This window comes from Protopterus annectens, chromosome 1.part2 (assembly GCF_019279795.1).
Source record: "Protopterus annectens isolate FY-2018-M chromosome 1.part2, PAN1.0, whole genome shotgun sequence".
Taxonomy (NCBI): Eukaryota; Metazoa; Chordata; order Ceratodontiformes; family Protopteridae; genus Protopterus; species Protopterus annectens.
Window position 1 is genome coordinate 722,352,403 of NC_056727.1, and position 23,314 is coordinate 722,375,716.

The window sequence follows — 23,314 nt, forward strand, 5'->3', positions numbered from 1 at the left end:
AAGGAAAAATGTAGATACAGAAACCACAGATTTTATGAGGAACAGAACAAATATGAGGCAAAAATCTGCACATTTTTTTACAAATGGTGGTGGATAGGGAAATCAGGTCCTTGCCACCTGCATCCAGGTTACAGGGTTCAAACCTGAGTATCTCTACCCACCACCATTTGTTCTCTCTAGCCACCAGTATATAGCAATTGGGGCATTACACACACGCACACACTTCAGTTGCATAACTTTCCTGTTTTTTAGTTAACCCAAGTGGTTTTCTTTTTTACTTCAGGCCTCTGTTTAAACAAGCATGCAACAAAACAGTTTAACTTTTTCATGTTACACAGACTTCACTCATTTTGCCTTGTGTGTAAGCAAATCAAGTTAAAAAAAAACACTGAAGAGTCTACAGTAATGTTCTGTTCATAGCAGCTGTCAGGATTAAATGAAATTAATCTATGTGTCATGAACAGGTTTTATGTTCAGATATAAACAAATTGACAGTTAAAAATAAAAGATGCAGTTGGCTGGGACAATAAAAAATAATATATAAATACATACCACCAAGAAGAAAACTATCTGTACTCTACTCTGTTCTTCTTCTTCTTCTACTCTAACTCTACTACTTCTTTCTTCAGTTCTTGTTCTTCTGCAGCACAGCTGACAAAATATAGGCCACCCAAAATAAAAAAAAAAAAAATAGAAATCCAATTCCAATGGCAAAGGCGAATAGCCTATGTAAATCCTTCCCTTGCGAAATGCGATTGACTCAGTCAGTCACGATGATCAGACAATTCAGTCCACAACACTAACTGTCTAAAACTGTTTGATTCTCGCTCTTTTCCCAGCGCATAAAGCCCAGGAAGAGAGCGACAACCAATCAGCAGCATTTTAGGCCAAGCACGTCATGTACGTGCCTGCCCTGCCTGCGGATGTCACAGTCCGAACCCCTTTGAGTTCTATGCGGTTTGGAACCGCATAGACTGCTGGGCATCACACTGATGCCTTAATTCCTTCACTGGGCTGCAGCAAAAACAAAAAAAAGTCTTTATTTATACTGCCGCAACCCAAGGCGGTTAAAGTGCGCATGCGCGTACTTGCTGAGGCAGGAAGGAACTACGAGTCATGGAGACTAGTCTGCAGCTTGCCTGAGAGACACAGTAAAAAAAAAAAAATAATGCTACACTTGCCTACACAAAAAGGTACTTTTTTCTTTTCTTCTGAGGAGGCTGCAGTCCGACAGTCCGATGCCACGAGCCGCCACTGATGTGGCTATTCTACAATAGGGCCTTACAGAAACAGATGCTTGGTGCCAGAGCCATGTGCTCAAGCTCAATGCAAAGAAATATATAGTTATCCCCTTTGGGAAAAAACATGTACCCATGAATTACCACATAGGTGACATTACACTAAACACTGAAAGTGTGATAAGAGACTTAGGGACACAGGTGGACAGTGGTCTCACCTTCGATAACCACATCGCCACAACAGTTAGGAAATCCTTCTATCTGGCACACCTCATCATTAAGGGCTTTTCATCCAGAAAAAAGGAGGTCATTGTCCCACTGCACTCATTAGACCCATTATAGAATACAATGCCCCATTTGGTATGTACCTCTCAAGACATCTGCAACAACTGGAAAGGCCGCAGAAATACCTCACTAAAAGAATCACAGGCCTAAAGCAGATGCCCTATGCTGACCATCTAAAAAAACTCCAGCTATAGTCTGTGGCATATCATCTACTCAGAAGCGATCTCTGCTTAACATACAAGGCCATGTCAAACCCAGAGCTGTTGGACATGCTACACTCAAAGAAATCCCAATCCCTCAGTGCCACATGCTCCAGGGATCTAAACTTTGTCATCACAATGAACAAAACATGCTGGAGGGATAGGTTCCTGACCATAGACTCCCCAGACTCTGGAATAGACTGCCCATACATGTCAAGCAGAGCACCTCTTTGGCCCTCTTCAAAAGGAACTTTGACGAGTGGATGGGAGATAGGAAATTCACCCCAGGGATCACATCAGTTGCCCTGCTAGACAGGGGTCCAGGGAAGTAAATATTGTGGGAAGAAATAGGCAGGGAATTGTTATGGCTAGGTTTGTATAGGCCCTAGGGCCGATAGCCTAGTACCAACCTATGAGAACATTCTTACAGTACTTTTCAGAGTAACTAACCAACGCCAGCTTGGTATTTTTTTTTATTCATTTTGTCAACCTATAATTTGATAGTCCATGCATTTATAACATCTCACATACCTAAATGTAGTTAAGTATTGAGTGTTCTAAATAGAAAGATAAACAAAACAGAACTAACTGTAAACTGAATTCAAGATCTGGGATGAAAGTAACTAAGGTTAAGTACTTACAGGGTAATGTACTACACTGCTTGCCCTAAACCTGAGTTTTTCTCAGTTATTTCACCAATGATATTCCATGCCATTTCTTCTTTCCAATATGCTATTGATTTATCTTCAAAGGTAGTCAGTTTGAGAAAACTTATTCAATATTTTTACAGTTTTGGAATCTTACTCATGTTCTGTGTTCAGGTTCATAGGGTAGACTGAAAAAGCTAAAAGAAAAAGAAAATGTACTCTCATCTTTCTGCTACATAAATGCACAGCAATACATCTCATGAAGTTCTGTCAGTTGCAGCACTGTATATAATGTCAGCATTTCTTATTTGCTGGTACTCTTTCTTTTTGATCTAGGTGCTGTAAACAGTCAGAGTGGAAGCAGCAACCCCAGTGTACTGGCTGTATTTCATGATTATATCAAGATAATGCCTTTAGTCAAGGAAGCTAATCAGATGAGCAAGGAGTTGAGAAAGGTAAGGAACCATTTACTTAGAAGAACAGCAAAAAAGAAATGTAAGTTATTGGGGGGGGGGGGTCAAAGGATTGTACTGTGAATTTCAATGACACAATAAAGTGGACAAAATCTGATTGCAGTACAAGGTACTACAGGATAAATTAAACACATTGGTTCACTGAGTCTGTTCTCTGTTCTTGCAGTAGTTTTTTTTCCCTGTCTTTCAATAGTGTGTGTGTGTGTGTGTGTGTGTATATATATATATATATATATATATATATATATATATATATATATATATATATATATATATGTGTAATGTACAGGTCTTGGCTTAGCAATTGCAAGGCATGATTTAGACCATTTTTGTGGGGCTCCTCAAATCACCCCCCCTACACCTACCACACTAACCCTCCCCACACTTATTGGCTTCAGGGACTTAAGGCTACTTCAGGTTAGGTATCAGAAATATGTTATTACTGTTTGTATTAAAAATAAAACAGTATGTGTATTTAGTATCCTATTTTGTCATAAGACATATTAAAACAGAATTTTATTATTGCATTCCTGGATTACTCCTAGATTCAACAGCTCCTGTATGTCCTCTCTAATGGCCTGCTTAACTCATTTAGACACAAGGTAAAGGGCCTGTCTGGTGGGCCATTAAGGCCCTGTGTCTTTATGGTATTTCATCTGGTGAGTGCACCCTGACTTACCAGCGTCTGTGTCAACAAACTTCTGAAATATTGCCTTCTTTTCCTGGGTGGGCGACAGCTGCACATTTCCCTCTCATATCTCTTCCACACTTCTTTTTTTGTTTTGTTTCTCTATTTTTCTGTCTTTCCTTTTACTTATTCCTCACATTTGCTTCATATCTCATTCTCCTTCACATCCCGTACCTAGGTTTGCCATCTTTCTACAGTGCCATTTCCTGAGAAAATAAACCCTGCACCATGCGTAATCTAGCCACACCTACTCCCTTTAGTAGCCACAATCCTTTTTATCTAACATCGCCCTTCAGCACAAGCCTTGAGTACCACATGCAGTTACTAATAAATGGGCAAAATATACAATGAATCAGATGTAAGGTAAACAACTTTATTTAGCAGTAATGCATTCAAAGCAGTACATTGTTAAGGGTTCACTACAAACAACAGTACATCAAAATGACACCACATCACTGGAGAAAAGATAAACAAGAATGGGAAAACTGAATATGAACTGAATATAAAATCATGGGTCACATTACTAATTTTATAGAAAGTGAAAAATCATAGTCTTGTCACAATTTTATATATAAATTGAAGTTTTTCAGCAAGAACAGACCACTTGCTATAATCATTGCTTATATTTGAAGCTATATTTTGCATTTGATCTGGCAGCCTCAAGTAATGGCTGGTTACTTTATATAAATGTAGAAAATTGTGAACAACTCATGTTAAAATTTCGCTTGACGTACAACTTAGCCTTGACAACAGATACAGGCATTCTGTTTATTGTATCAGTCCATGCATTCCCCATAATTGAAAAAACCTTTCCACAAAGCTATTGCTAGGGGGAATTGAAAGGGCAAACTGCACCAGTTTGTAAAGCTTTACTAAAAAAAAGCCACCCAGCAATCACTTACAGGTGCCTCCATCCTCTGTAACAGGGCTGGCAATGCAGCAGGTAAAGTGCAGTAGTCAGAATAAAAATAAAGTGCTTCAATGTCTACATCCAATTTGAAAACATCTGCAACTGTACATAGTTTTGGCCAAGTTACAGGATGTTGCAGGCTGTGGACCTGCATGGCTTTAAAGGTACTATTATCAAAGTCAAGCCACTTCTATAGGTAACAAAGTGCTTCTATAAAAATACTATAAAAACTATAAAATAATAATACTATAAAAACCACAGTAGTCCCCTACAGACCTGCTGTGCCATGGCTGGAATAAAGAATTTTAAGGCAGATGAAGCTTTAGCATCAAAGAACTGGCCATCTAGCCTTCCCTGCAACTCATCAACACTGTGTACAACTCTGGGGCAGAGTGTATTACTTTCAAGTTTTGCTACAGACTTTTGGAATACCTGCAGGATGTTGTGCATGAAATGTATGTAGCACTCTGACTCTGAGATATCCTCACTGATGCCATCCTCATCAGCCTCCACAAATCTCCAGATAAGGGGGTGACACTCATCAGACCCTTTGCTAATAAATTATCTTTTAATAGAGGGCCAGCATTGTACCAGCCTCACCACAGCTGGGAACAAAGACAGCCACCTTGTGACAACATGATGCATGACTCCTTACACTCCTGGTCTATGAAGGAATAGAAATCATTCAACAGTGACAGTTTTTTGCAGAAAACTCACTGTGTGCTTTCAAAACCAGTCTCCATGTCAAACCTTGCAAGGGTCTTGCTTGCATGCTTGGCACAGTTGTGTATTATGTGACACAAACAGTTTGCTGCAATGATATGAGGCACCTCAGCTTTCAAATGTTTAAAAACAGATCTGTGTTTTCTATAATTAACTGAGGCATTGTCTGCATCATAGCTAGCCATGTTTTGTACTTTTAGTCCTTTCTGCACAAGGATGTGCTTTATTCTTGTAAAGATGCATTTGACACTTTCATTATGATCCTCATAGAAATCTAGAAGTTTCTGTTGTGTACCATGGCTGTGAGAGAAGTACTGAGTGACTGGGGGGGGGGGGGGACCTTTTTCTATTCCCTTTATTAGATGCATTTGATCCCAGTGAGAAATAGGAAGTGCCTAGTTCCTGCAGAAGTCGCTCCTCTGAATGAGGTGCAAGTACATTCATTACAATGCTTTCAGATTTTTGCCTTCCCACAACTGAATGTCAAAGCCACAGTAGAGTCTGGGAAAACTGTCTGTGCCAGCTTACCACCACAGTCCATGGATAAATATAAGTGACTGTGTTTCACTCCATTATAAACTGCTGTCACTTCAGCTGCAGTCACTTTGGAAGCTTCACTGGATGAACTACATGGCTGAATAAACTTTGTCATTACAAAGTTCTGCCTCTGGAGCTGAAGGCTTTGCTGATGTTTGTCTGACTTCTGGTGGGTTTTCATTGCCTTTTCTCCATCCCAATTAATAGTGAAAATTGTTCCACAGGATGTGCACTTGGCCATGGCATCTGCATTTGGAACAGATCGCAACCACGAGTAGCTTTGCTGCCATGCCTTATTATAAGTGTTGAATTCTTTTAACTTCTTAGGTGACTTTTACTGCTTCCAGCCTCTTCCTGATGCCTTGACCTTTTCCTGAACATGATTCTTGCAGGATCCTTGCTCAACACAACTACAGTAAACCAAAACAGCTATTAATAAAAATCAAGATGATATGATTACATGACCAACAGCAGTGCCTCAGGGGCCTGTGCCACAGTCACTAGCCAGAGATACTTGCTCATATCTTGTAACACACAAATCTCCAGACTTGTCATACACCTTCATATATAGGTGTCCATAAGGAAAAAACAGCATGTGGGTGCAAGAAGATACAGACTCCACCAAAAAAATTAACAGTGGATGTCAAGCAATGTAAAGCAGCAAGTGACATTCTTCAGCGGCTACACACACAAACCTGGTGTGACAGCAGGACATGCAGATCCAACACAGAAGGCGTTCAACTGCAACTAAAATCTGTGGATCAGATACTGAAGCAGTAACAGTAACTACTGTCCCAAGTCAAGATCCTCAACTGTTACTGACACAAACCTGCCTCAAAGTATCCATCTGCCTCTGGACACAGAGTGCAACAGCAAAGTTCAGACATAATGTGGGCCAACATGATGATAAAGATGAAATACATGGTAGCTCAGCAGTCATAATATACCCTGCAACTGTAATAACTACAACTACAATAACTTACATAGAGACAAACTAAAACAAACTAGGCATGTAAGTTCTCAGATGATGGTCGATTTGAGTAAATTACCAAAAAGACAAAAGAATGCGTTACAAAGGCTGAAAAATTAGACAGATTTTAAATATTGCTCTTACAATCTTAGAAAGCATTTCTTTAAATTCTATCAGAATAATATTGTCATTGTTTAATGACTTTGACCATCTATGATTTGTTAGAAATCCACAGAGTATGAGAAACAGAACAGAAAATATGAGGCAAAAATATGTACATTCTGTTCTAGACAACATCACAAAACCTTTCAACCTCTTAGCGCAAGAAATCTGGACAGCACTAATCAGAAGGGGGACAGAATTGATGCTTAGAATCTTACAAATGAGAAACAGAACAGAAAATATGAGGCAAAAATATATACATTCTGTTCTAGACAACATCACGAAACCTTTCAACCTCTTAGCGCAAGAAATCTGGACAGCAGCTAGAATAACAGCTTTTACTCTATTGTGCAGTTCTTTAAATATATGATGTCTAATCTAACACATAAATATAATTTATGGAGTAAACAATACCTTAATATCTTAGCACAGGAAACTGGAACAAAACTTCAAATAGACAAATTTAAAATGTTGCCCTTATAAACTCAAATGTCAATGATTTGCCACTACAATTCTATAAAGAATAGAATATTTTGTGAGACAAAGACAAATCTCTTAGCACCAGAAATATTCAAACATACCAAAGTTGCTAGAAAAAATGCATTTCCTGAAGGATATAATGTTTAAAACTCTTCAACCCTGCAATGGCCTGCAAGCATACCTGGCCTCTTAGCACAATAAATATAGGGACAAATGTTAAATATTGGTCTCACGTCTAAATTGCTAGAATAAATGGTTTCACACCACAATAAATTATGCAGGATAAGTTAAACAGAATTCAGTCCTAGGATTTGCCAGAAAAAAATATTTTATGAGAAACAGACCAAAAATATCAAGCAATAATATGGACATTCTGCAAACATCTGGACAGAGGTATGCCTTACCAGTGCCATGAATTAATAGAAGAGAATATGAGACAAAATTGGACATATCACGCCATCTTCTGAGAACTAGACAACACAGAAGATAGTGACTGGACTGACATGACACTAATACTCAAAGGAAGCTTCAGACTGCTTGCCAGAAGTAAAAAAAAGCACAAAACCAAGACAAAAGAATATGCAGTTATGGTAACGTTTCTTACAGTAATAAATAACAAAGACTGATCTTGCAAGACATTTTGATGACTTTGGCATATATGTTTAGGTAAGACAGTCCAGCACAGACAGTAACTTCAACAAGATTCAGTGCTTAATAATTATATCCACACAAAAAAAATAGGGGAAAATAGTCTTGTTGTAATAAAACTGCAAAGTGTTCCAGATAACCAAATGTCCAAAGTAATATTTTTATAACCCTGAAAAGAAGAAAGCAAAATCTTTTCTGTCTGTACATGTGGAGTTTGACTTACCTCTGAGAAATTAGTGACTATTCTATGCAAAGCTGTGACTGCACTCCAGGCTTCCTAATATGATAAGGGAGACAGGCTAATAACAACACCTGCAGCAGGCAGTCAAAATAAAGCAAGCAGCCCAGAAATTCCATCAAAATCTAGGGAAAAGCATGCATCCATCACAGCCATCCATGGTTCTATGCCCTCCAAGCTGAAGCAGTCAGGCACAATCACCTGAGCACTGCAGCTGATTGAATCAAATTGGAAACAATCAGCTGAATCCCAAATTCCCAATGCAAGAAGTTGAAGCATCCATCTTCTCTGTCCAGAGAACCCAGTGGTAGCAGACAAAAAAACTCAGTACCTTTACCAACCTTTTTTTTTAAAACAAAAGCTGGGAGCCCCAATTTTTATTTTTTAATGTTCGCAGGCCTCCTGGCAGTGTATGCTGTTGATTGGGTGCTTGTTGTGTGTTGGAAAAGAGCATATTTATTTGTTTAACATTTGTTTACTGGGTCCAACTGGGTTAGTTGCCCATTTTCATCAGAGGCTGGGGAGACAAGCTAAAAGGGCATTAATGCCTGTGCTTGAAATATTTGTATGCATGTATGTACATAAATGTACATAGTATGACAGCACAAAATTATACAGATCATAAGAATTATACAGATGATAAAGAAAGCATACTATACGATGGAATATTATTCAATGTTAGTCCAACAGCATACAATAAGATGTACTCATTTTGATGAAAGTTATATATACATCAGAGAAGAAGTGGGAAAAGATTTTGAGGGTGGGCTGAGATGGGAAAATTTCAGCCTGGTGAGGAGCAAGAGCATAGCCAGTTGTTATTTAGATGGATCTTTAGTAGGTTTTTGTTGATTGGCTCTTTCCCAACACAACAAGCAGATAGTCAACAAAAAGGTAATGTCATCTTTCATCAGCGTACAGACATGCTGATGAAGCAATGCAAAAAAATGGAGTCTCATTTCTAGAACCAGAGAACTGGAGTACTGCATTCATTTTCGGACACGCCGAGAAAAAAATGGAGGAGTGGCAACCTTACCCATAGCCAACGATAGTACATTCTGTAAATGCTTTTCTCTTTGTATATTATTCTCTCCACAGACGTTATTACTATTTGATGTTATGACAGTGTACAGGTACTCTTCTTACTGATTTTACTGACTGAATTCTAGCATCACAACTGCTTATGATTCTATTAATTTATATTACACATTATCCTGACTTGTACCTCTTTATGTGCTTGGTCTTACATTACCAATGTTACATTGATATTGATTAATGTTTATTGTTTCTTTGCTTGTATTTCTCTCATACTGAGTCTGAAAAAGGTCTAGCTGGATCAGTGTTCTATCCCTACCTCAGATAACAAACTTTAACTAAAATAAATAAAATAATATATCTTTGCAAATTAAGTACTCTGTTTACTACAACATCTTTGGGAGATACTGCAGTGCTCTTAGCTCTATCAGTGGAACAATTGTTCAATGTAAATAAAATATAAACAAGTAATGCTGATGATAATATTAAACCTGATATGGACAATTTGTAAATGAGTAATCAGTGGTCGATTAGAAAATATGGGACAAAAGAGCAAAAATATTTAGCACTCTCCATCAATCATTTTATGATATGACATACAGAACTTTTTACATTTGTTAACCAGTTAAGCCCACTAGACACAAGTCTTTTTCACAGGTGACCGAGGAGCACTGCCTGGCCAAGTGACTTGCTCAGAGTCACACAGTAGGCAAATGGAGGTGGAAGGACATATAGGTGACCAGTCAAACAGCAATGCTATTGTCTGGGGTCACACTGCCCTAGTCATTGACGCCTGTGCATCAATTATATTTCAGATATTCTAAGTGCTTCCAGACTCCAGAGTGCTTTATATAATGTGACAATGATATATTTATGGTTTATACTGCTTTATGTAATGTCTAACATTGATCACTGCCTTTTATTGGGGGAGCTTGGTTATTAAACCTATACATCAAAGGAAAAGGACATTGCTATGAATAATTTAATTTTATTTATTTAACAGTTGTTTACCGGGAATGTCTGACTAGAACAGGGCCCATTTTCAGTGGAGGCTTGGGGAGAAATGCTCTAGATGCATGTCTTTTGAATGTGGGAGGAAACCGGAGCACACAGAGGAAACCCACATGAATGCAGGGCGGAATGCAGACTCCGCACTGAAGGCACCCCAGCCAAGAATTGAACAGGAGAACCTCTTGCTGTGAGGTGACAATGCTAACCGCTGCACCACAGTAAGCTGTTGAATGAATATGGTTATCTGCCCTCAGCCTATTAATGAATACTGACTCTGTTGCCAACACTATGAAGTCATCAAATTGCTTTCAACTGTGGGTGTCTGTATGGTGCTGTGCAACAAGGCATCATGGTAAGGTACTGTTCGTGCCAAATTAAACAAATGATGGTGTCTTCATTCTTGCACAGTAAGATGAAGTGATTACGTGACACAAGCATTACCTTAGTATTCTTCCCTGTCATTGTCATCACCACAAGTGATTCATTTGCTTTATGGCTCTCACCAGTACAGGCATTAAACATTGTGCATCTTATTTTAATATGTGCCAACCTACTTGTTTCTGAAATGCCAGAAAAAAGTACATATCATAATAGCATCTTTGCTGTTACCTTATGTTACCTTTCTATTGTGCCTTTGTTGGGACTAAATATATAATGTCGTTTTATGCCATTACTATTGTGAGGTTTTCCCTCTTGCATACACAATATGACATGGTAGAATTATTGCACATTCTAGCGAGCATGGTAAAAAAGACAGCTGGCTTATTTTTATTATTCCCTTCAAAAAAGATGAGGTGATGTTGGCTCTTATAAATACGAGAAGTCTCAGCAATAAAATCTAAGATTTCTCTGTTTAACTGCTTAGAGGATATTGATATATACAACATTACTGAAAACCGTTTTAAAGATCGAAAATTCATATCAGAAATTCCATGGTATAGCTCATTTTACTGCTATAGAGCTAAAGGTTTAAGAGACACTGTCTCAGTATCTGTAAAAGAACGTGTAAAAGCTAGAAGCCAAAAAGAAAAAAATCATTAGTAGAAATATTTCATACATAGTAAACATCTGTATGGTATTGAATTTAATATTTATATATGCTAAACCAAGACAAACTAAAAAATATATAAAAACCAGATACCCACAAATTGCTTGGGCAAAAATCGAAAAAAACAGTCCAAAACGACAGTTCAGTGAAGCAAGTAATCCACTTGGGTTGAAAAAAACAGTTTTAATATTAAAACTGTTTTTTTCAACCCAAGTGGATTACTTGCTTCACCGAACTGTTGTTTTGGACTGTTTTTTTCGATTTTTGCCAAAGCAATTTGTGGGTATCTATATTTATATATGCTAACTGAGGGCAAGTACAATCCTTTTGGAGAATTTTAACTGTATGAATAATGGCAAAGTAATCCACTGATATCAAATGAGCTGTTGTTATGTCTTTCGACTTTTCCCGGTTAGGGGTCGCCACAGCGGATCTCCGGTCCACTAATGATTGGCAGTTGATTTTTACGCACCGAGTTGCCAGCCCTGATGCACAGCCTTCAATGAAGGTACACCCATTCACGCATGTCTCCATGCAGAAGACGCTGTAGCTGAGAATCGAACCGGACAGCGTCTTACTGTGAGGCGACTACGACCAAATATATATTACTGGTGTTAATCAAAAAAATTTGGAACAAATTTTACTAAATAAAGCTAAAGGTGACAATATCATAGATATCATACTGAGAAATCTGAAATCTTTGTGCTGCCAACCAGCTTCTTTAACCTACGACACATATTAAGCTCAGCATAAATAAATCACCCTTCCTAGGCTTTGCCAATGTAAACTGTGATTTAGTAAAATGTATACTTATGGAAGCAGACTGTCATCTGTAACTCAGTTCAGTCTCCTTAGGGTACAGTCAATGAATTTTACAGTGCTATTAACTTCTGTGTTCACGAATGCATACCAGTAAGACATACAGTATATATCCATCTGTCTGTCAGTCTATCATTTATCTATCTGCACATTACTAAGGAAAATGGTGGACTCACAAAATTAATACAGTATGCACAAGATAAAGAGGTACAATTTTGCTGTCACAAATACTCCAGCCTTAAAACAAAACAAGATTAAATATGGAAGCACTTACTTAGCTGTTCCAGATCTAACTAAGAGCTCAGCTTGACCTCAAAGGCTATGAAAGCAATATTTAATTATATTTATTTAACTGAATTTTTTTAACCAGGTACATGAGCTGAATGTAATATCACAAAACTGAAAAGGATAAGTTGTTAATATAACATGTTATCAATTAATAAAGAGCAGATCACCCAGATACAGGCACACAGATGTTTCTAGACACACTAAAACAATTTGGGCAAGAAGCCCAAGACAGTCCTCCACTGAGATATTTAAACTTGCATGTAAACTGGCTACCACTCATCTGACAATCTATCATAGCTGGAGCATGGAAATAATAATATTGCTGTAGGTTATAATAATATATATATAATGTAATAATGACCTGGGTTTATTTGACCAATGCACCCTGCCAAGAATATATGGTAATGGTTTACACATACCAGAAAGGAGCTTTGCTACTAAAGGATCAGGCCTAGATTAACCATATCAAAGCCTGTACTGCTGAATCCCTGCAGATTTTCAAGATGTGGATTTGATGCATGTCCTCTATTAAAATGGTGAAAAGAGACATTTCACTAAGTTATATAATAATCACAAAATGCTGTTAAAAACATAAAAGCCCTCATGAACACTATTCGCAAAGAAATGGTACTTACAACCAAAGATGATGTGCATAAACATATGGCTGAATATTTTGAGGCTGGTGCTGACTGCATCCTTGTTGATAACTTTTAAGAACTGTTAAAGTATATGTCATATTTATTTATTTATTTTACATTTGTTGACCAGGCTAGTCTAACTGGATATATGTCCATTTTCAGTAAAGGCCTGGGGAAAAAAGCTCCAAACTAACCACAGTTATAACAAGGCTAAAGATTACAGTAAAATAGCTAACAAAATAGTAAGTAACTAGGTAGTAGATTACAATAAAATAGTAAATAGCAGTTATATCAAATACATTGTATTGTACATAAAATGACAAAAAACAGAAAATAGGACATGACTTTTCAGAGGAGTAAAGTATTTAAATGTTACAGTAGTTTTACTGTTCACTTTTCATTTATGCTAAACAATATTGTCTAGATTAAAGTAGAAACTGGGAAGTGGTAGAAACAGAGGTGAAATTCTAGTCAGGGTTACTACAAGGGCATAGCCAATGTGTTCTAAGGAATAATTTGAGTTTTTGTTTGAAGAAGGGTAGGGAAAAAAGTAATGTAAGTTCACTAGGTAGAAGGTCCCAGTTTTTGCCAACTGTGTTTGAAAAGAGAGAGTCACCTGCCATGTTGTTTGACTTGTTTATGCTAACTAATAGTTTATTAGAAGAGCGTAAGGTATTGAGATTTTTATTGGGGATTATAAGGTTGGAGAGTATTGGAGTTTTGTTTGGATCATTGAGGACCTTATGGGCTAAGGTACGTTGGCTAAATTGAAGCTGATTCTGTAGTTCAAGCCAACCAAGTTGTTTTAGATTGTGACAGTGATGGGTTCTGAAGGGGTTACCAGTGACAAATCGGGCAATATTATTATAGGAGCTAGTTAGTTTGAGAATGCTGCTTTTAGTTAGGTTAGTGTAAATTGGTGAGGCGTAGAACAGTATAGAGATTAGAAGTGAGTGGGCGATAGTGGTTCTAGTTGCAGAGGTAAGGAAGGGTCTAATCCTATATAGGAAGCCCATTCTTCTGTTAACTTTTTTTATAGTGTTGTTAATGTGAAGGTCAAAGTTAAGGTTGTTATCTATTGTAATTCCAAGGAGTTTAGTGTTGGAGTCAGGAGAAATGAGGATACCATTATTAGAGATGACTGAGAAGTCTAATGGTGTGGATTTACGGGTACGAGAAAAGAGTAGGGGTTTTGTTTTTTTGGGATTCAAAAGGAGACGACACTTTAAAAACCATGATTCTACTGTGTTAAACACCTTGTGAGTTATAGTTTGTAGTACAGAAGAAGATTTGGCTGTGCAAATAAGTGTAGAATCGTCTGCATATTGTAGCTTGTGGAATAGCTAACTGCAGATCATTTATGAATATGGAAAAAAGTAGCGGGCCTAGAAATGATCCCTGGGGGACACCCAAGGTGACAGGCAGGAGGGATGATAGATTATTATACAGAGCACTGCTTGCTGCTTATTGCTGAGGTAGGAAGTGAACCATTGTATTGCTAGTGAATCAAAAGAAAGTGAATTTAGTATATTTATAAGCAAAGGGTGGTTAACCATGTCGAAAGCTTTTGAAAGATCAATAAAGAGAGCGGAGGAGAGAATGTTATTATTACGGTTTCTGTTGATAGAATCAGTGAAGGAAAGAAGGGCAGTAGTGGCGCTATGGAATGGCCTAAAGCATGCTGGGTATTGGCTGGTAAGTTATGCTGAATTAAATGGTTCAGTAGCTGGTGATGAATGCATCTTTCCATGATTTTAGCTAATGGGGATAATAAAGCTATTGGTCAGTAGTTGGAGTATTCATTTAAGTTACCCCCTTTATGTAGAGGAATAATGTGAGAAATTTTCCATATGTTTGGGATGGTTCCTTCGTTAATGGTTCTATTTATAAGAATCGATATGGGATAGGCTACAGATGTAGCTGCTTTTTGCAAATATTCAGCTGGGATCTGGTCAGCAGGAGTACAAGGCTTCAGTTTTTGGATGTGTTTGTAGATAAAATTAGTAGAGATGGGTTGTAATTTGAAATTGGGAATAGGGCTATTATTGGGGATAGGAAAGCTAGAGTTATCAAGGGATAGTTGGCTGGCCAGGGATTGTATGGCCTCAGTAAAGAATGTGTTAAAGATGTTAACGATTCGATTGGGGTCTTCCGATTAGTGTCTGTAGGGCTTGGTGTACTGGAGTGACCAGGGTTCAGGAGTTTATTGATACTTGCCCAGAATTTCTGTGGATTATTTTGCTGTGTTTGCTGCATTTTATAGTAGAAGTTTTTTTTATCTGAGAGTTTTGCTTTTTTTGTCAAATTTCTCAGCTGTTTAAAAACTTGTTGATCTGCTGTGAGTTTAGTACTTTGCCACCTATCCCAGGTTTTGTTTCTGAGTAGGATTTTTGCCTAGTTTCTTTAGAAAGCCAAGGAGCTGGTTTTGATCTTATTCTAATGGTACACTTAGGTGCATGGTGTTCTAGGATAGTTAAGAATTTAGAGTTGAAGTATTTGACAGCCTCTTCAAGTGGTAGGGCTTTTATGGTAGACCAATTACAAGCAGTAATTTCACTTTGGAATAGCTGTATATTAAAATACGTGTTGCTCCGAATTGAGCGAAATATTGTGGGTTGGGCAATATCAATCTTTTCCCTAATTATGTAGGTCAGAGAATGGTCACATTGCATCATTGGGGAGGGTTCCGACCTTATAAGTTTGTTGAAAGTTGTTTATAAGAATCCAGTCTAAGGTAGTCTCTTTTTATTTGGTTTGTTAATTCTAGTTAATTCTAGTATCAATTAATTTCAATCTTCTCAGTGACAGAAATGTAAAAAAAAAACTTATAAAGCGTTAACCTAAAAGATAAGAAATCTAGGTGATCACTTAGTTTAGCAGCATTGTGGAAGCCTTTTTCCTTGTTAAATTATTATTATTATTATTATTATTATTATTATTATTATTATTAGTATTGTTGTTGTTACTATTTTTTACAGAGTAGACATTGAGCTGGAGCAATCCCAAGGAAAAGATCCGTATGTTTAATTCTGTTAGTTATGTTATCTCAAACTGCCAGATTTTTTTCCTTTAAATAATTCTGCTCTGCAGCATCAACATCATCTCTTTGTGGAATGGGCATCCTTTACATTACCACCCTGATTGTAGGGTGTTAATGTAGAGGTAAAGCCTGCTAGAATCAGAGGGGCTCCAGCCAACTGGCATAGAGTCTCGGGTGTAGTATATGACAGAAGAATGCAAAGAAGCTGAAAAGTAAGGTGTACAAGACAGTGGTGCTACCATTGCTACTGTATGGTATAGAAACCTGGGCAGTAAAGGCAGAGCAGATGAAGAAGCTAGAGGTGATGGAAATGAAGTGTCTAAGAAGGGTGGTAGGATGCACACTGTGGGACAGATGAAGAAATGAGGACATAAGAGCAGAAGCCAAACTAGCTCCAATTGCAGAAAAGATCAAAGAGAACAGATTACGGTGGTTCGAACACATGTGCAGGAAAGCAGAAGACAACCTGGTGAAGAAAATTTGGACAGACAGGAAGAAGGTAAGAGGAAGTGAGGATGCCCAGCAGAGGTGGATGGATTGTGTGAAAGAAGATCTGCGACAGTCAGGCATGAGTGTTGAAGAAGGCAGGAGATGGCGACAGTTAACATGATACCCCGACCCCATGTAGAAAATAGGAAAAAGGAATTTGATGATGATGATGATGAAAGTCTCCTGAAAAATGACTATATTAAGCTGCTATGAAGCTCGGACATTTGAAAAGCTGTCACCATTTTTATGCTCGCCAAGCAGTGCTTTGCTGTTAAGGAAGTATAAAATGGAAACAAAAAGGAAATAAAAGAAATAAGAAAAAAACGTGTGTGTGTGTGTGTGTGTGTGTGTGTGTGTGTGTGTGTGTGTGTGTGTGTGTGTGTGTGTGTGTGTGTGTGTGTGTGTGTGTGTGTGTGTGTGTGTTTATGTTTCTGTGAGCTTCAGTGAGTGTATGCATGTTTGCATGCATGAAAGTGGAAGTGGGAGAGAGAAAGAGAGAGAGAGAGAGAGAGAGAACAGGGATGGAGCACTGAATGCAGCAAGCAGTCCATCAGTACGCTTCTGTTAAACATTAAGAGGTATGAAACTCATAATGTTTGGCATTATTGACTGAATTTAATCCTCTGTGTTTTTACAGATAAACAGCAGCAATATTAGCAAAATCAGGGACAGTAAATGTAAGGAAGGAAATGAGGGAGTGGAGCTACAATACCTTTTATTCTAAGTTTTTTAATAACATCTGAGATTGAATTTGGTTGTAATTGGTGTGAGTGTGTGTGTGCGTGTTTGTTTCTATGCATAAGTGCTTGAGTCTGTCTGTATTTCTAAAAGTGTATTTCTTTTTATATGTTTGTATGTTTGCTTTTGAATGTGTGTGTGTGTGTGTGTGTGTGTGTGTGTGTGTGTGTGTGTGTGTGTGTGTGTGTGTGTGTGTGTGTGTGTAGACATTAAATAATTACTAAACTTTTATTTTGGATGTAAAATACTTTCTCCAACAACAATTACATATATAATAAATTTGAAACATTAGGCGGACAAACTATTTTGAATCAAAAATATTAAAAAGTACTCACACACACACAAACACACACACACACACACACACACACACACACACATATATATATATATATATGTATGTATATGTATATACTACTTAAAAAAACAAATGAAACAAACCAATGCAAAACAATTTAACAGATAGCCCATTTTCTAAACACAATAATGCTCTCTGGGATATGTGTTATTGTCTAAATAACGCCCTGCAAGGGATGTAGGTATAGGGACTCAGAACACCCCTGGGCATGCATTATTTACACAGGGTGTTGGGCAATACTGCTTGCATATTAGTGGCAAAAGAAGTCAGCAAAATTATTGGAGATATGCTTCCCCTTGCCTTAGCAGCAATGTCTCAGTTTATATGGCAGTGACCACACAGAGGTAGGCGGATAGTCTGTCCCTGATAGTAACTCCACATGCCCTGCCCTTCCCCTCACAATATTTTGTAGCAATCATTAGTTGTTATAGAAAGAGGCAACAGGTTATGTTTATATTGTACTAATTTCTGTTTGCCTTCAATTCCCACAGGTTGAACAAGATACTATGAAAACATTATTTGATGGTTGTTTATATGCTTTTGATTTAAAACAAGAGGAAACAGTCATAGTCTGACTACTTGTTATGTAGAAAGAAGGGAAAAAAGAATATGAGATTCTGCCTGTCTTGTGCTGTTCGTCTGTAGTACACCCTGCATGATATAAACTTAAAGTGACTACTGCTAACACCCAGTACGATATAAACTTAACATGACTACTGCTAACACACAGTATGATATAAACTTAATGTGACTACTGCTAACACCCAGTAAAATATAAACTTAACGTGACTACTAACACCCAGTATGATATAAACTTAAAGTGACTACTGCTAACACCCAGTATGATATAAACTTAACATGACTACTGCTAACACCCAGTACGATATAAACTTAACATGACTACTGCTAACACCCAGTATGATATAAACTTAACATGACTACTGCTAACACCCAGTACGATATAAACTTAACGTGACTACTGCTAACACCCAGTATGATATAAACTTAATGTGACTACTGCTAACACCCAGTATGATATAAACTTAACGTGACTACTGCTAACACACAGTATGATATAAACTTAATGTGACTACTGCTAACACCCAGTAAAATATAAACTTAACGTGACTACTAACACCCAGTATGATATAAACTTAACATGACTACTGCTAACACCCAGTACGATATAAACTTAACATGACTACTGCTAACACCCAGTATGATATAAACTTAACATGACTACTGCTAACACCCAGTAAAATATAAACTTAACGTGACTACTAACACCCAGTATGATATAAACTTAATGTGACTACTGCTAACACCCAGTAAAATATAAACTTAACGTGACTACTAACACCCAGTATGATATAAACTTAATGTGACTACTGCTAACACCCAGTACGATATAAATTTAATGTGACTACTGCTAACACCCAGTACGATATAAACTTAACATGACTACTGCTAACACCCAGTATGATATAAACTTAACATGACTACTGCTAACACCCAGTAAAATATAAACTTAACGTGACTACTAACACCCAGTATGATATAAACTTAACATGACTACTGCTAACACACAGTATGATATAAACTTAACATGACTACTGCTAACACCCAGTACGATATAAACTTAACATGACTACTGCTAACACCCAGTAAAATATAAACTTAACGTGACTACTGCTAACACCCAGTATGATATAAACTTAACATGACTACTGCTAACACCCAGTACGATATAAACTTAACGTGACTACTGCTAACACCCAGTATGATATAAACTTAACACGACTACTGCTAACACACAGTATGATATAAACTTAATGTGACTACTGCTAACACCCAGTACGATATAAACTTAACATGACTACTGCTAACACCCAGTACGATATAAACTTAACATGACTACTGCTAACACCCAGTAAAATATAAACTTAACGTGACTACTGCTAACACCCAGTATGATATAAACTTAACATGACTACTGCTAACACCCAGTATGATATAAACTTAACATGACTACTGCTAACACACAGTACAATATAAACTTAACATGACTACTGCTAACACCCAGTAAAATATAAACTTAACGTGACTACTGCTAACACCCAGTATGATATAAACTTAACATGACTACTAACACCCAGTATGATATAAACTTAACATGACTACTGCTAACACCCAGTACGATATAAATTTAATGTGACTACTGCTAACACCCAGTACGATATAAACTTAACGTGACTACTGCTAACACCTAGTATGATATAAACTTAACATGACTACTGCTAACACCCAGTAAAACATAAACTTAACATGACTACTGCTAACACCCAGTATGATATAAACTTAACGTGACTACTGCTAACACCCAGTAAAATATAAACTTAACGTGACTACTAACACCCAGTATGATATAAACTTAACATGACTACTGCTAACACCCAGTACGATATAAACTTAACATGACTACTGCTAACACCCAGTACGATATAAACTTAACGTGACTACTGCTAACATCCAGTATGATATAAACATAACGTGACTAGTGCTAACACCCAGTACGATATAAACTTAACGTGACTACTGCTAACACCCAGTATGATATAAACTTAACGTGACTACTGCTAACACCCAGTACAATATAAACTTAACGTGACTACTGCTAACACCCAGTAAAATATAAACTTAACATGACTACTGCTAACACCCAGTACGATATAAACTTAACATGACTACTGCTAACACCCAGTACGATATAAACTTAACATGACTACTGCTAACACCCAGTATGATATAAACTTAACGTCACTACTGCTAACACCCAGTACGATATAAACTTAACATGACTACTGCTAACACCCAGTTCGATATAAACTTAACGTGACTACTGCTAACACCCAGTACGATATAAACTTAACGTGACTACTGCTAACACCCAGTATGATATAAACTTAACATGACTACTGCTAACACCCAGTACGATATAAACTTAACATGACTACTGCTAACACCCAGTACGATATAAACTTAACATGACTACTGCTAACACACAGTATGATATAAACTTAACGTGACTACTGCTAATACCCAGTACGATATAAACTTAACATGACTACTGCTAACACCCAGTATGATATAAACTTAACGTGACTACAATATAAACTTAAAGTGACTACTGCTAACACCCAGTATGATATAAACTTAACATGACTACTGCTAACACCCAGTATGATATAAACTTAACGTGACTACTGCTAACACCCAGTACGATATAAACTTAACGTGACTACTGCTAACACCCAGTACAATATAAACTTAACGTGACTACTGCTAACACCCAGTACGATATAAACTTAATGTGACTACTGCTAACACCCAGTACAATATAAACTTAACGTGACTACTGCTAACACCCAGTACGATATAAACTTAACGTGACTACTGCTAACACCCAGTACAATATAAACTTAACGTGACTACTGCTAACACCCAGTACAATATAAACTTAACGTGACTACTGCTAACACCCAGTACAATATAAACTTAACGTGACTACTGCTAACACCCAGTACAATATAAACTTAACGTGGCTACTGCTAACACCCAGTATGATATAAACTTAATGTGACTACTGCTAACACCCAGTATGATATAAACTTAACGTGACTACTAACACCCAGTATGATATAAACTTAACGTGACTACTGCTAACACCCAGTACGATATAAACTTAACATGACTACTGCTAACACCCAGTATGATATAAACTTAACATGACTCCTGCTAACACCCAGTATGATATAAACTTAACATGACTACTGCTAACACCCAGTACAATATAAACTTAACGTGACTACTGCTAACACCCAGTATGATATAAACATAACGTGACTAGTGCTAACACCCAGTATGATATAAACTTAACATGACTACTGCTAACACCCAGTACGATATAAACTTAACATGACTAGTGCTAACACCCAGTATGATATAAACTTAACATGACTACTGCTAACACCCAGTACGATATAAACTTAACATGACTACTGCTAACACCCAGTACAATATAAACTTAACATGACTACTGCTAACACCCAGTATGATATAAACTTAATGTGACTACTGCTAACACCCAGTATGATATAAACTTAACGTGACTACTGCTAACACCCAGTACGATATAAACTTAATGTGACTACTGCTAACACCCAGTACAATATAAACTTAACGTGACTACTAACACCCAGTATGATATAAACTTAACATGACTACTGCTAACACCCAGTATGATATAAACTTAACATGACTACTGCTAACACCCAGTATGATATAAACTTAACATGACTACTGCTAACACCCAGTACGATATAAACTTAACGTGACTACTGCTAACACCCAGTACAATATAAACTTAACGTGACTACTGCTAACACCCAGTACGATATAAACTTAACATGACTACTGCTAACACCCAGTACGATATAAACTTAACGTGACTACTGCTCACACCCAGTACAATATAAACTTAACGTGGCTACTGCTAACACCCAGTACGATACAAACTTAACATGACTACTGCTAACACCCAGTATGATATAAACTTAACGTGACTACTGCTAACACCCAGTATGATATAAACTTAACGTGACTACTGCTAACACCCAGTATGATATAAACTTAATGTGACTACTGCTAACACCCAGTATGATATAAACTTAACGTGACTACTGCTAACACCCAGTACGATATAAACTTAACATGACTACTGCTAACACCCAGTACAATATAAACTTAACATGACTACTGCTAACACCCAGTACGATATAAACTTAACATGACTAGTGCTAACACCCAGTACGATATAAACTTAACATGACTACTGCTAACACCCAGTATGATATAAACTTAACATGACTCCTGCTAACACCCAGTATGATATAAACTTAACATGACTACTGCTAACACCCAGTATGATATAAACTTAACGTGACTACTGCTAATACCCAGTTAAATATAAACTTAACATGACTACTGCTAACACCCAGTATGATATAAACATAACGTGACTACTGCTAATACCCAGTTAAATATAAACTTAACGTGACTACTGCTAATACCCAGTTAAATATAAACTTAACGTGACTACTGCTAACACCCAGTATGATATAAACTTAATGTGACTACTGCTAACACCCAGTACAATATAAACTTAACGTGACTACTGCTAACACCCAGTACGATATAAACTTAACGTGACTACTGCTAACACCCAGTAAAATATAAACTTAACGTGACTACTAACACCCAGTATGATATAAACTTAATGTGACTACAATATAAACTTAAAGTGACTACTGCTAACACCCAGTACAATATAAACTTAACGTGGCTACTGCTAACACCCAGTACAATATAAACTTAACGTGACTACTGCTAACACCCAGTACAATATAAACTTAACATGACTACTGCTAACACCCAGTATGATATAAACTTAACATGACTACTGCTAACACCCAGTAAAATATAAACTTAACATGACTACTAACACCCAGTATGATATAAACATAACGTGACTACTGCTAACACCCAGTACGATATAAACTTAACATGACTACTGCTAACACCCAGTATGATAT

The 23,314-nt window shown here is 37.2% G+C and overlaps 1 protein-coding gene across 1 annotated transcript in view; it reads left to right on the plus strand.

The window, feature by feature from the left end:
* LOC122792408 (kinesin-like protein KIF28P) overlaps positions 1-23,314 on the plus strand; it is a 1,102,337-nt gene that overhangs the window by 748,354 nt on the left and 330,669 nt on the right. Inside the window, exon 15 of the mRNA XM_044060197.1 lies at positions 2,707-2,825. Coding sequence (XP_043916132.1) covers positions 2,707-2,825 — 119 coding nt within the window. The remainder of the gene's footprint in view (positions 1-2,706; positions 2,826-23,314) is intronic.